This window comes from Sycon ciliatum, chromosome 4, assembly GCF_964019385.1.
Source record: "Sycon ciliatum chromosome 4, ocSycCili1.1, whole genome shotgun sequence".
Taxonomy (NCBI): Eukaryota; Metazoa; Porifera; class Calcarea; order Leucosolenida; family Sycettidae; genus Sycon; species Sycon ciliatum.
The window spans coordinates 20,112,123-20,123,547 of NC_088646.1; the positions used below are offsets into that span (position 1 = coordinate 20,112,123).

Genomic DNA, 11,425 nt, shown 5'->3' on the forward strand with positions numbered 1-11,425 from the left:
ATAGTCGTAGACCTAGGCTACTGCATGCTGCATGCTGATGCAGCGCTGTTGTCTGTTGACATGACGTGTTGTGTGTCTCGAGTCGCGATGATCGATGAAGAAGCTTTTTTGTCACGACGGAATCAAGTTTTTACTCGATATTCTACGTCACTATTTCTGCTGGTGGGTCGCACCGTCGCACCCACCCCATGTCCCACGCGCTAGCCGGCGCGACGCCATTAGTACTGCTAGCAGTACTACTACTAGTGCACACGTGCACGTAACATCGTTTGGCGCTAGGCTAGGCCAGGCCAAAAATGACAAAAAAATCCGCGCAGCTTGGAGGTCTCCAGTTTGGCCTTTGCCCGCGGCTTTGGCCTTTTGGGGTGCTAGCCGGGGAGTCGTAAAATACCGATTCCCTGGTGCTAGCTAGCGCGAAATCTTCGCCATTTTGCATGTTATGTCGGGTGTGAGGGCAAGGAAAACTTGTTGTCCATGTTGTAGAGAGAGAGAAGGAGACTGCATCCGTTCTCCAGCCTTCGCAATCGTCACTATCCGCCACCATGGAGTCTAGCTATGGTGTTGGTGTGACCAACAGGTTTGCCATACCTGATGAGGAGGATGTTGAGGTTGATGATCCTTTAGACATCATTCAGAGCGTGGAGAAGAAAGCTACTGAGCAGAAGAAGGAAGTGAAGAAGCCCGTTGCTAAGGGCAAGGCTCCTGAGAAGTCCCAGCCGAAGTCCTCTGCAAACGATAAACCCAGAGGTATGTGTATTGTTATTATTTTTCATTTGATGGTGAAAGCACAGTGTGCCAAAATATGAATTCGTGTTTACATTTTCAGGTCAAAACAGAGGCTCCGACAAACCATCACAGCCACGCGGCGAGCGAGGAGAGCGTGGTGGTGAAAGGAGAGAGCGCAAACCCCGTGAGGGTGGTGAGAGAAGACCACGGAGAGAGGGTGGCAACAATCAGGGCAATAGTGGATTTAGTGAGGAGAGCTCATTTGGCCAGGAATCTTCTTTCGGTGGCGAGACCCAATCTTTCGGAGATCGTGATACCAGAGAGAGAGGCCGTGGCCGTGGACGGGGCCGCGGTGGTCCTCGTGGAGCTGGTGCCCCTCGTGAAGGACGCAGAGAATTCGATCGCCGTAGTGGCAGTGACAGAAGGTGAGGAACATGTGTTTAATTTTTTTGGGATGTAACATTTTACAAATTTAGGATTTGTTTGTGTTTCTTTTTGGACGTGTGGTGCGTGCACTATTAATCACACAATTTGATTTTTAAATGCTGGGTACTAGTACATCCGAAAGCAAGAATGTTTGAGCCCAGAAATTGGCTTACGACATTCCACAAATACTAGCCAATCAGCCCTCCCATTTTGGCATGTCCACGCAATACTCAATTTGGGTACATTGCATATTTCCTGGAGAATTTATGATTCTGTGCTGGACTGTACACACCTGGCTATTCCACATCTGCATGATCATCAGCCGTACAACCGTGGTAGAAGCGTAGCAAAGACCATGTCAAACGTTATAGCCAATATAGGTGTTGTCCTTGCCTAGCGGACTGTGTAAAGTATCTTGAACTACTGGCTCATCCTGTGCCACAAATTAGCTACTAGTAGGTCCAGCACTCTAAGACTTCGAGTGCCATTACATGTTAAGGGGGGGGGGGGGGTTGTGCCTCACAAGGTGAAGTCTTGCGCAATACAATCCTCGATCGTGCATCACAAGTATGTATAATTATTTACAACATGTTCTTATGAACCTTCCACGCGATCCCCCCTGCCGCACTCCTACCGCATGTTCTTATTGAAGTCGAAAATAATCAGTCAAATGGGTTCTAAAGCCCGATTCACAATACAACTTTCTGCGACGCGATTTGCGACAGTTGCGACAAGAAACTGCCTGTCGCATTGCACCTGTCGCAGAAGTTGAAGAAAGTTTCAACTTTTGCGACATGCGACCCGCGACATACACAAATGGAGTACAGTTTCGACCCTGGGTGCACGTGCATAGTACTACTTGTGCATGAGGATGTCGCAAACATAAGAATATTGTGAGCCGTGTGTCGATGTCGCAGCTCGTCGCAAGTCGCATGTCGCGTCGCAGAAAGTTGTATTGTGAATCGGCCTTAAGTCTGACGATAGTATCATTATCCGGCAGTTTTTGAATTTAAGTCCCATAAAGCGCTCACCTCACTGGACATCTGTCCTTTCCATTTCTGCAATAAACATGACATCAAGTCACTGAAAAAGAAAGTTCTACGCTTACCGGTGTTTGTTGCCATTGCTGTGGTAGCGCTGTGTTGTATACATAGCTGAATCTCAGTGAGCCTCACGTTCAGCACCATGCATTGTCTGGTGCTGTTATATTCATGAGGGCGAACTCCTATATGGGACACCGTAGGGTCGGTGCGCCCGTGATATGCATCTATGTAGTGATCTTGATACGTCGCACATACTTGGTTTCAAGACGCTGAAAAGGAAGATGATATTGCCCTTAGCGCTTAAGTCTTGTACAGTCCTGGTCAGAGAAATTCGACCTCATGTGTAAAGTAACATTGGGTGCTATGCGTCCACTTGATCCCAAAGATTCTCCATAGGCTCCCTCAAACTGTGCAAAAGTTGAACTTTTGCTCTACTTTTGCCAAGGACATCAATGGACAGTTTTCTACATTATTCGTACAATGGCACTGTATTAAGATATTGCAGGAATGAAACAGATTGTGAATTGTGTGTCACGGTCGCAGTTGTCTCGCATTGCCAAGCGTTATTGTATTTGTTCGATGTCCTAAATAGGACGTTTCACAGACTGATCGGAGCACCTGTGCTTTCTTTTGCTTTCGTTCTGCGTGCAGTCATGTCCGTGCCCAAGACAAGAGAGAAGGCGGCGGTCCCCGCAACTGGGGTAACCCAGTGAACGACTTTGGAGTGTAAGAGGATCAGCTAGACTACAGGATTGTTTCTTTTTGCTACTAGTAGCCTGATGGATATCCAAAGTGTTTTACTCATTGTATGCTGATCACGTGACTCTGTGGGAAGCTACTCTGTTTATAGTCTGGGCTGCTTGTTTTTGCTATACAATCTTGACCTCGTTTAACCACACACATCCGTTTTCCACAAAAATATCTGGATAGGCAAGGAAACCGGATAATCAAACACACCTACTGTGTGTGTGCACTACATATGCTGTAAATTGATAACCAACGATTTTCTTCTGGACAAGCGAGATCTGACTGTACAAGATGTTTCGTGCTTTTTGTAAATGAGATGTATTGCTTTGCTTGATCCTACTAATCTGCATCAACTCTACTTGATGCCTGCGATAAGTCTTCTTCTTCTGGGTCATCCTGAATGTTCTGTTGGCTATGTTATATGCCATGAAATATATAATGTAACTGGTCTGAATGGTGTTCCTTTGATTCTCAGGCCAGAAGATGCACCTCAGACCGAAGCCACCACCGAGGATGCTGCACCGTAAGGTTCTTTTAGTGTAGTGCGCAGTGTACTTTTGTGTGCAGATTTCACAAACAACCTCTCATATCCGGATCTCCCTCTGTTGGGCACCCTACAGACAGCAGCCATGTGTAGTCAAATCTTGAATTCTTTTTCATTTGAATCAGCTCAGCTACTCTCCCGCGCAAAGTATACATTTTTAAACTTTCGAGCTAACCGTGTATGCTTGTCATTGGTATCGATCTGGAGCCAATGTGCCCAACTAAATTATCCGAACCTCCATAGAAACTTAACGCCACAGCGACGAAATCGAGGGTCGATGCTCCAAAAAAAGCAAGTACGGGCCATGCTTTTAAGCTCCAAACAGGAGTTTTGACGCTGGTATTCACTGATTTTTTCATCTCGATATAGAGAAGCTAATTGGCCTAAACTCTTGGATGGCTGCAAGGATTGCACTGAAGGTGTTCGCGATTGCCAAGGTGAAGGATTTTAGCCGTCAGATGCGAAAACCGACCTTATGGGAAACACTGCACAGTGCAGAAAAATGCACTTGAAAGTTGGCGAGTTTACGCACTGGTGCGCCTGGACAACCAAGCTACAAACCTTCCGTATTTCAGTCAAATATCGGTCTTTCGGGACAATCCTATGTAAATCGAAGAGAAAACTCCAAGGAATCCAATGCAGCAAGCGCGATCGCGGCACGATGCTGCGGAGCCTGCAAGATACGTAACGGCACTTTGCATTTCTACGTGCAAATCAAACGATCCAGACCAGGGGTTTCCCCCTTTTCAAGCGACCTACGATCTCGGCAACAGGCTCAGACGTCTTGGAAGCTCTCAGTGCATCTTCTCTTCACGAAAAAAATTGGGCGTCCTGGGATAATGGAGATGGAAATGGCGAGCGATTTTCGTGTGACGGCGCTAGTCCAGCGCTGAAGCGATGTCTGCAGCTTGTTGCGCTGGTGCTGTGCTTTATTTGCTATCGGATCTGGGCCCAACGGGTTGCTCGTCGCCAGAGCTTTCCAGAAAGCCCAAGTTTGTGGAAATCGGTCAAAGGAAACAGGAAATATTCTACAAAGTAGGTGAAACAATTGTTGGCATTGCACCCAAAATTGAGATGCAATTTGAAACTGTCTCCTATTGTAGAGGCTAAAACTTTACTTCCCTTGATCCAAATCAACTCTAGTTTTTTTGCATCCGACTCCTGATGCTCCTGGCTTTCAGATAGTATCACTAACACGAATATGATTTTTTCCCATATTAAAGGTCTGTTTTCGCATCTGACGGCTCATTTGACATTGTTCGTATACATAACCACTTGATGCTTGAAATGAATTTTGAATTTTCATTCTCCTCACATGTTTAGTGTGGTCGCAATTCTAATCCTGAACGATTTTCTTTTCGTACTCGTGTGCAAGTGTGTGTAGTGCATACACATCACTGCTAAAATTGTCGTAACTCCATTGCCCTTTCTTCAATCGCCAAGAATGAGGGCTCATTGGCAAGCCGAGAGAATAAGCTTTCCAACGATGTGTCGTTTGATATAGCGCGATGAAGAATCACTGAGCGCCGAAGAGCGAAACACGGCTACGCTTGAATTTGTTTCAAGTTTCCTTGCGTTTTTAGCACGGCAGTGCTTAAACGTGACTTCCCCTAGGACTCATGGTTGCATGGCGTATGCGTAGTGGAGACCAAATGAATCACTTTGGCTTCTGGAATCTGCAGCACTTTGAATCACCATTCTACGTAGAGTGAACTTCCGAGCCAATAGAATTTGTGGATGTGGGTAAAGTATCTCGCTCAGGCACAATAGGGCAGCTCTCAAATGACACTAAGTCTGTTGCTCCTGTTGAGTATTTAGTGGTGATATCTGGAGAGAGGAGATCTGTAGCTTTCCTAAGAGACCAAGATGGAGATATTCTTCATCTGGTGAAATAGATAATTTTGAAATGCGTGCTGGGACTGTCGCGCGATCGATCTCACACCTCTGCGCGAACCCTGTAGGAATCCATGGATGCCGTGGTAGAGCTCTAGGGGTTAAGTAGTTTTAGTGAGAGACGTTTACGTTTCCATGTTGCCTGTTTCAGTTCTTCCTGTTAAGTCTTTTCGTACTCTGAAAACCATTCACATCCACCAATTATTTGTATATAGTGTAGTGTTGGGAAGAAGGTTCAGATGATCTTTGTTTTCGAATTCAAAAGAAGGAATGTTAAATTCAAGGGAACCGTCGAGTACAAATCTTACTTGTACACACAGCACCTGTACGCTCTGGTCGAAGTCGCGTATCTCAAATCTCCTCGCTTCCCTCGCTGGTGCTGCGTAATTGTAGGCCTATGTGACAGTATCTGCATGTATCGCGGAGGACAACTTTCTATATTCAATAGCAGGTTCGAACATTCTTTCGTTTGAAACAGAAAGATTCTTTTCTCATAAAGAACATTCGTTCCAACACTAATATAGAGCATTAACCTCGTCAGTATGGTTTCTACTGCTATTTCGTTGGCATTATTTCTTGATCTTGATTGACTGGGAAGGAAGTACTGCTGGTATCTAGTCATATTGAAAGTCTATTGGGAATGTATGTTTCCTTTTTCTTGATTTTCTTTCAGGACAACAACCGAGGGAGTTGAAGGTGAGAACAAGCCGGCCGAGGAGGCTGCACCCGTAGTTGAGGACGAGGATGCCAAGCTCATGACCCTTGACGAGTACCGAACCCAGCAGCAACAGTCCCGCTACAAGTCTGATGTTAATGTGCGCAAACCCGGCGAGAACGAGGATCTCTCCAAGTGGAAGAACACACGCCGTTATGAGCGACCTGCCCAGGTTAATGACGAAGACGATGTCGAATACGTGGTAAGTTGTCTCTGTGAAAGAATGTAGGTGAATAGAATATCTTCAGGTGCATACAATCAAACAAAAGGACGTAGTTCCTGAAGGTATGACATTTGTGGTTAGACAAGAAAACAAAATACAGTGCCTCTCACAGACCGTCTTGATATCAATGACACACACTAAGGATTTAGGAGCTTCCCAAACTCCTACAGAAAACATGGGAAAGAAAGTGAAGATCAAGCTAAGCAAATGTGCAAGCAGCACAAGAAGCACAGGCATTTGTGTTCTGAATAGGTCATCCAAAGAAGGTGAAATAGTTGTTTTTTGCGTCTCCTGCCATTTCATCACTCAGCACGGATTTTCCAAACCTTCAATAATTTTGTGACCACATTGTTTTCTCTGAGCTGGGTAACGTTCCATCTTGCCCGAACAGCCCGTCGTACTCCGACCACTTGTGCCAGCAAGAGTTCATCCTTCCACCTCCGTACGTTGTGCCAGCGATATCCATTGGTGTACCACGCTTGTATCTCCGTTGTCCGTCACCGTCTCCCTCCCTGGCATGGATAGTGGTAGAAAGCGCAACATGGAATGAGAAATAGCAGTAGAGTCCATGCATGACTTCGTTTTGTGACACCATTTCTTCGGAACTAGATAGTACGCCGAGTCGTGGAAAGGTAGAGACAAAGTGAAATGATATCCGTCACAGCAGAGGCAAATCACCCGCCATGTTATCAGCATGGCAGTCGGAATGCTTGTTAACCTTTTGAGCCCGGACCCATTGAAAACTTTGCCATGCAGTAAAAATTTTAATTCACTCTATGTGAGCAAACTTGATTTCAAACGATTCTTTTATGTATCCTGAGCACAGAACTGTTTTTGTTTTGGAAATACAACAAAGATTACTAAAGTTATGACCATTTTCAGAAAGGTAGTTTTACGCGAAATTGGTATTTTGAAATGTATGCAAGCGCATGTAACCAGTTCAAACTTACGGAGCGACTTGCATTTGTTTACTGTACTCGTACATCTTAGGAGTCCTCTGTGCATCGGTACAGCTCGACATGTCGCATTGTCACCTCAGTGATACGAAGACTGAGTTGTTGAGCCAACGATGTGCCGGATTTTCGACGATTCATGATTACCTAGATAGAAAATGACTTGGAATTGGTTTATGCAGTATAGCGGCTGATTTACACACTCTGGTTTATGTTCTCTTGCTACCATACTGATGCACCGCACGCAGACTCAAGCGTCCTGCATAGCAAACATGGATTTGTGTGCTTCCACTTGCTTGTTTCGGGCAGCATCATTTTTGATGTGGTGGCTTGTGTTCCATCTATGCACTTGAGTTGCAGATGTTTGCGTCTGCTTGTTATTATCGTACTCAATGCTTTTGTTGAGGTGCTCATATCATTCACAATATTCCTTTTCCTGTATTACAGATCGAGAAGAAGGATCAGCGGTCTCATTCGCGACAGACTGTTGACCTCTCCTTCAAGTTCAACGTGGACAACGCACCCCGTGGTGCCCCAGAAGGCAGACGGGGACGTGGCGGTCGTGGTGGTGGCGGCGGCGGTCGCGGTGGTGCCCGTGGTGCACCAAGTGGTAGCCGCAGCTACGATGCCCCCCAGAGACGCGAGAGGGGTCCAGGTGGCAGCTACAACTTCCGTGACGACGACTTCCCAGCTTTGGGTTAGGGACCTGGTGCCTATGCGAAGGTGCATCAGCATTTCCCCCAGCGACTGGCTGTGTTGGATGCAGCGAACTCTTTATCTCTTCTTCACCTGCGGCATTCCATCCCTTTTCTTACCTAGAGTCGAGTGTGTTTCAACATCCTACACATCGAATTGATAGTCACCTTATTTCAACCCCAAACACCGCCAGTAGAAGCTTGAGCTTGCGGCCATGCTCCTCTTTTCAGTTTTTCCTGCAACGCTTAGCTGTATTCATTAGGTTCACAGTATCAGTTCCCCACGCCCGATAGTCGCCTGTTTCTCTTTTTTCTTGTGCCTCCTCGGCAAGCAAAGCTTTCATAGGTAGACACACTTACTTTTATTGGTTCTCCCTAACTGCTTTGAAGTGGCTTGGTATTCGTTCTTTCTTCTCATCTACATAACCACTCGTTCTTTGTGGGTAGTTGTGGGCGTTTGTTCCTTTTGTGTGCAGCTACTGTTGAGCTTTCTACTCTCTACGACCGCTCTGTGCTTGGTCTTTTTTGGCCGGATTGATTTTGTGACTCTCATTGGCTCTGGTAATACAGCATCTACATCTGTGCTGGCTTGGCCATTTACCTTTACTCTTGTTGTATTGGTGGCGTGCTGTTTAAATAGCGGTGTTATAAAACATCGGTTGGATGATGGCAGTGTAACATTATTTGGGCTTTGCTTGAGTGTTTGGTCCTGTGTTTGTGAGAGCGTGGGTGCATATGCTCTGACAGGTGCCCTTCCCCTTTTGAGACTATACTACTCTCTCAATGACAATGGTGTTTGGGTTAGTCAAAGCCCGAAATTGCCCGGCCCGGGCCGATAAATTGCGGCAATATTTTGCCGCCTCTTTTTCGAAACCTTGCCTGGCATTTCTTTTGGCAGTCGAAATATTGCTCCCAAACAGGCTGTAAATGAGCACGTGACCGCTTACTCAAACAAAAATAAGGGCCGAACGCTGCATCGCAGCCTTTTCGGACCAAAACCAGTAGACTCAGCGGCCAAAAGACTACAACATATGGACCAATCGCGGTCATCCGCGCTTTTATAAGAAGGAAACGGCGTTTTTAGCCCAGTTTTCGGGAGGAAATTCAAAATTCCCATCTGAAATCTAACGTTTTTCGATAAATTGCTCAACAATTGCCGGCAATCTGGCATTTCGATATATTGCTCAAAGAATTGCCGGCAATTTCGGGCTATGACTAGTTTGGGTGCTCGGAGTCCAGGCGTTTCCACTCCCGTTTATGGATGTTATCAAGAGTACATAATTCATAAACCAGAGTGTGCAACTCGGGGTGGTTCCTGTGGGAGCGTAATTCGTGCACTACGTCATTTCTGACGGCATGGTAAGCCACAGGTATGGTGAAAAGTTGCGTAACCAGTCGCGGTGGTGCAGTTCACTGAGTTTGTCCTGATTTCGGTTTTTTGAGACGGATAGCCTGGTGACTTTACTTGTCGGTGGATGTACGCAGCGTACACAGTCACACAAAACACCGAAATCCTGAAACAGGACGTCTAAAATCAAGCAAACTTGGCTGATTTCCGGGCTATGAAACATGAACACTTGAGCTGTACGCAAGTCGCGGCTTGGCTGATCTCACCAGGGTGACGTACGCGTAGTGCACGAACTGCGCTGTTTCAGATCTGATATGCACAGTTGGGGTGCGTTCTTAAATTCTCTAGCTTCTAGGAGAAGAAGAAAAGAGAAGTCGAAGAAACTGGGATTCTTCAAGAACGGGTCTCGCAGAATTCGGAGATATTTTGCAGATGTCAAGCAAAATGAAGCGCCAAAGGGGCCGCGATCTTGAGTGCCACGAATGTGCTGTGCGTATGCGAAAAGGGAAATGCGTACACTCATGATCAACACGTGGCTTTTAGCCTAGTTCGCATGCGCTGATCCCAAACCGCGGGAATCTCCAAGTTTCAACCACCTCTGAAGCTTGGAGAGCTTGGCGAGCTTTGGAGAGCCTCCTAAAATTCGGAGAGGATATAAGAACAGCTCTCGAACTTTTCGGAGAGTCTCCAACTTTTCCGAGAGGATTTAAGAACGCACCCTTAGTCTAGTTGCACACTCTGGTTTATGTACTCTTGATGTTATCAAGAGTACATAATTTTAAAAGAGATAACCCCAGCGGGGTTATCTCATCTGTCCCTCCAGCTCCAGGAATCCGCGGACAGAAAGTTGAAATTCTGCGGCACAAATCGCTACATTACATATTATAGCAATAAAAACTGCTTTATGGCAGTTTTCTAAAAAAAGGTTATTGTGTTCTAGTCCATGGACCCCGTCTAAAAAGTAAGAAATTAACGAAATGTGCAAGCTGAAAATTAAAATTTCACACAAAACCTCACAATAATCACAGCACTTGAAATTCTGCTTTCAACACTAAACTTGTACTCCACCAACAATTGGCAACATGCATGCATAGGAAAGAGGATCACGAGGAGAAAAGGTCTTCTACATGTAGCTTTTCATTCTGTGTGTGATTATTGTGAGGTTTTGTGTGAAATTTTAATTTTCAGCTTGCACATTTCGTTAATTTCTTACTTTTTAGACGGGGTCCATGGACTAGAACACAATAACCTTTTTTTAGAAAACTGCCATAAAGCAGTTTTTATTGCTATAATTTCTTCTGGTTTTTCTGTCACCAATCAATGAAATGCCCTATCAATATGTAAATGATGGCCTTCACATCATATCAATACCGTAATATACGCATTGATGTGCAAGCCTTTTCTTGCAGAAAATGGGACTGGCATGTTCTTCTGCGGGGATACATGTGAGTAGTGGTGGACCGTGGTGATACCTTTTTTATACGGAGGTCATTCTGTGCATGTTGCTGTAGCAGAATTTCATGACTCTGTCATAAAATTGTCTTGCCTTTCAGATATTTCAGATTTCCCCACCCTCGATCAGATTTATTTGAGAAATGTAACCAGGTGCGTGTCGCAGATGTTTTTGTTGATTCTGTGTTTATAATGGTTTATAATCATGGGTTATCGTGATAAGGTCATCCTGCACCATATTGCACTGAAATCGTAACCCTGTTGATGTCGATACAACTTTTGGAAGTAGTTCAATGACTGCGAACTGTTAGTCCACGATTTTCTAAAACAACACAGCAAAGGAGGAACAATAAACATGTATTAAAATTTGAAACTCGGATGTTGAGCCATAAATAAATGTAAAAGAGAAAAGGACATATGGATACGAGTTAAGAGTAACTCTCCATCACTGTAACATGATACTATATACAGTCAGAAAGTGCAATAACTAGGCACAAAACTGACAGAGTACTGAGACATTCGACGTCCTGACACCTAACTTCAGCACATCTCCGTAGCGCCAACCGACAGCCTTCCAACTTGGAAGGTTCAAGGTTCGTATCCATATGTCCTTTTCTCTTTTACATTTATTTATGGCTCAACATCCGAGTTTCAAATTGC

At 45.2% G+C, this 11,425-nt stretch overlaps 1 protein-coding gene across 1 annotated transcript; it reads left to right on the plus strand.

Annotated features, from left to right (window-relative positions):
• The first annotated feature begins 453 nt into the window (after positions 1-453).
• Positions 454-8,648, plus strand: LOC135814913 (intracellular hyaluronan-binding protein 4-like). The gene is made up of 6 exons (XM_065328112.1): positions 454-747; positions 827-1,151; positions 2,847-2,921; positions 3,418-3,465; positions 6,053-6,296; positions 7,718-8,648. The coding sequence occupies exons 1-6, from the start codon at positions 543-545 to the stop codon at positions 7,970-7,972; spliced, it is 1,152 nt and encodes a 383-aa protein (XP_065184184.1). The 5' UTR covers positions 454-542; the 3' UTR covers positions 7,973-8,648.
• The last annotated feature ends 2,777 nt before the right edge of the window (positions 8,649-11,425 follow it).